This window comes from Symphalangus syndactylus, chromosome 1, assembly GCF_028878055.3.
Source record: "Symphalangus syndactylus isolate Jambi chromosome 1, NHGRI_mSymSyn1-v2.1_pri, whole genome shotgun sequence".
NCBI lineage: Eukaryota > Metazoa > Chordata > Mammalia > Primates > Hylobatidae > Symphalangus > Symphalangus syndactylus.
In genome coordinates this window covers 115,644,680-115,647,680 of record NC_072423.2, presented here as the reverse complement: position 1 = coordinate 115,647,680, position 3,001 = coordinate 115,644,680, and the positions used below count along the sequence as shown (strand labels likewise).

The 3,001-nt window shown below is 42.1% G+C and overlaps 1 protein-coding gene across 1 annotated transcript; it reads left to right on the top strand.

Annotated features, from left to right (window-relative positions):
• The first annotated feature begins 1,269 nt into the window (after positions 1-1,269).
• Positions 1,270-2,744, top strand: LOC129483199 (hydroxysteroid dehydrogenase-like protein 2). Its single transcript, XM_055280231.2, has 2 exons — positions 1,270-1,668; positions 1,867-2,744. The coding sequence occupies exons 1-2, from the start codon at positions 1,375-1,377 to the stop codon at positions 2,629-2,631; spliced, it is 1,059 nt and encodes a 352-aa protein (XP_055136206.2). The 5' UTR covers positions 1,270-1,374; the 3' UTR covers positions 2,632-2,744.
• Positions 2,745-3,001: the final 257 nt, after the last annotated feature.

Genomic DNA, 3,001 nt, shown 5'->3' with positions numbered 1-3,001 from the left:
CAGTGAGCCGAGATTGCGCCACTGTCCTCCAGCCTGGGCGACAGAGCGAGACTCCGTCTCAAAAAAAAAAAAAAAAAAAAAAAAAAAAAAAAAAAAAAAAAAAAAGTCCTTCCTAAGGTATACTGAAGAATCCATGTACTTCAGTGATTGCCTCAAGTAGACATCCATTGTTTTCTCTATCCAAACTAGTACTCTCTCTCTTCCTCTTTCTCTTCTATCTTTTATTTTAATCAAGTGGCTTGATTGGGGGCTGCCTGGGCAACAGAGTGAATATATATATATATACACATATATATACATATATATATACACACATATATATACACATATATATATACACATATATATACATATATATATGTATATATAGTTCAGATATATGTATATATTTTGAGACAAGGTCTCACTCTGTTGCCCAGGCTAGAGTGCAGTGGCACCATCTCAGCTCACTGTAGCCTCAACCTCCCAGACTTGTGATTCTCCCACCTTAGCCTCCCAAGTAGCTGGGATCATAGGCACATGCCACCATGCCTGGTTAATTTTTTTAACTTTTTGTAGAGATGACTTCTCACTATGTTGCCCAGGCTGCTCTCGAACTTCTGGGCTCAAGCATTCCTTCCTCTTCGAACTCCCAAAGTGCTAGGATTACAGGCATGTGCCACTGTGCCCAGCCGGGAGCTGCCATATTGAGACATGACTCAACTTCCCTGACCAGAGTGATTGGTGTGAGTTGGGCATCAGGCCCAATCTGAGCCAATAAGATGACTTGTGGGATTTTGTTTTGTTTTGTTTTTTGAGACGGAGTCTCACTCTGTCGCCCAGGCTGGAGTGGAGTGGCGCCATCTCTGCTCATTGAAACCTCCACCTCCTGGGTTCAAGCAATTCTCCTGCCTCAGCATCTTGAGTAGCTGGGACTACAGGCACGCACCAAAACACCCAGCTAATTTTTTGTATTTTAGTAGAGACGGTGTTTCACCGTGTTGCCCAGGCTGGTCTCAAACTCCTGAGCTCAGGCAATCTGCCCGCCTCGGCCTCCCAAAGTGCTAGGATTATAGGTGTAAGACACCATGCCTAGCCAACTTGTGAGATTTTTGGCAGTGGAGAGAGAGAGTTGGAGCTTGTCTCTAGAGATACAGTTGAAGGATAAGCCAACAGCCCACTTCCATATATGAGGGGCAGTAGGAACTGCAGAAAGACAGATTGCAGAGGTAGAGAGAGATCTGGCAGGACTCACATCAGACTTCTGTAGCTATGTGCTAAGGCAGTAGCATGTGTATGAAATCAATTATGGGTCTGAAGACAAAAAAGAAAAAGAGAGAGCTCTCTGCTCGCCGCCGCCGCTGTCGCCGCCACCTCCTCTGATCTACGAAAGTCATGTTACCCAACACCGGGAGGCTGGCAGGACGTACAGTTTTTATTACAGGTGCAAGCTGTGGCATTGGCAAAGCTATTGCATTGAAAGCAGCAAAGGATGGAGCAAATATTGTTATTGCTGCAAAGACTGCCCAGCCACATCCAAAACTTCTAGGCACAATCTATACTGCTGCTGAAGAAATTGAAGCAGTTGGAGGAAAGGCCTTGCCATGTATTGTTGATATGAGAGATGAACAGCAGATCAGTGCTGCAGTGGAGAAAGCCATCAAGAAATTTGGAGGAATTGATATTCTGGTAAATAATGCCAGTGCCATTAGTTTGACCAACACATTGGACACACCTACCAAGAGACTGGATCTGATGATGAACGTGAACACCAGAGGCACCTACCTTGCATCTAAAGCATGTATTCCTTATTTGAAAAAGAGTAAAGTTGCTCATATCCTCAATATCAGTCCACCACTGAACCTAAATCCAGTTTGGTTCAAACAGCACTGTGCTTATACCATTGCTAAGTATGGTATGTCTATGTATGTGCTTGGAATGGCAGAAGAATTTAAAGGTGAAATTGCAGTCAATGCATTATGGCCTAAAACAACCGTACACACTGCTGCTATGGATATGCTGGGAGGACCTGGTATCGAAAGCCAGTGTAGAAAAGTTGATATCATTGCAGATGCAGCATATTCCATTTTCCAAAAGCCAGAAAGTTTTACTGGCAACTTTGTCATTGATGAAAGTATCTTAAAAGAAGAAGGAATAGAAAATTTTGACATTTATGCAATTAAACCAGGTCATCCTCTGCAACCAGATTTCTTCTTAGATGAGTACCCAGAAGCAGTTAGCAAGAAAATGGAATCAACTGGTGCTGTTTCAGAATTCAAAGAAGAGAAACCGCAGATGCAACCAAAACCACATTCTGGAGCTGTGGAAGAAACATTTAGAATTGTTAAGGATTATCTCAGTGATGATGTAGTTAAAGCCACTCAAGCAATCTATCTGTTTGAACTCTCCGGTGAAGATGGTGGCACGTGGTTTCTTGATCTGAAAAGCAAGGGTGGGAATATCGGATATGGAGAGCCTTCTGATCAGGCAGATGTGGTGACGAGTATGACTACTGATGACTTTGTAAAAGTGTTTTCAGGGAAACTAAAACCAACAATGGCATTCATGTCAGGAAAATTGAAGATTAAAGGTAACATGGCCCTAGCAATCAAATTGGAGAAGCTAATGAATCAGATGAATGCCAGACTGTGAAGGAAAATTTAAAAAAAAATGTCGACCGCTATGCTCAAAAAGTAAAAAAAGCTCAACAGTTAAAAGAAAAGAAAGAAAGAAAAAAGAAAAAGAGAATTTCCATAGATCCATGATTATAGTTAACCTACGTGAATATGATCAACTTAATTCTAGTGCACAAAGTCTTTACTTGATCTTAGCCAAAAGGCTGAGAAGCAATGTGCACAAAGTCTTTAAAAAAATAAAAGAGAGAGAAAGAGAGGGAAGTTTCTCATGTGTACTATGCCTCTCTGTCAACTTCCCTTTCCGTTGTCTCAATCCCTCTTCCCCTTTACCCCTCTAAGTCTTTCTTTCAAAGTCCCCAGTCTACAGCCCCACAATTCCAGGAGCC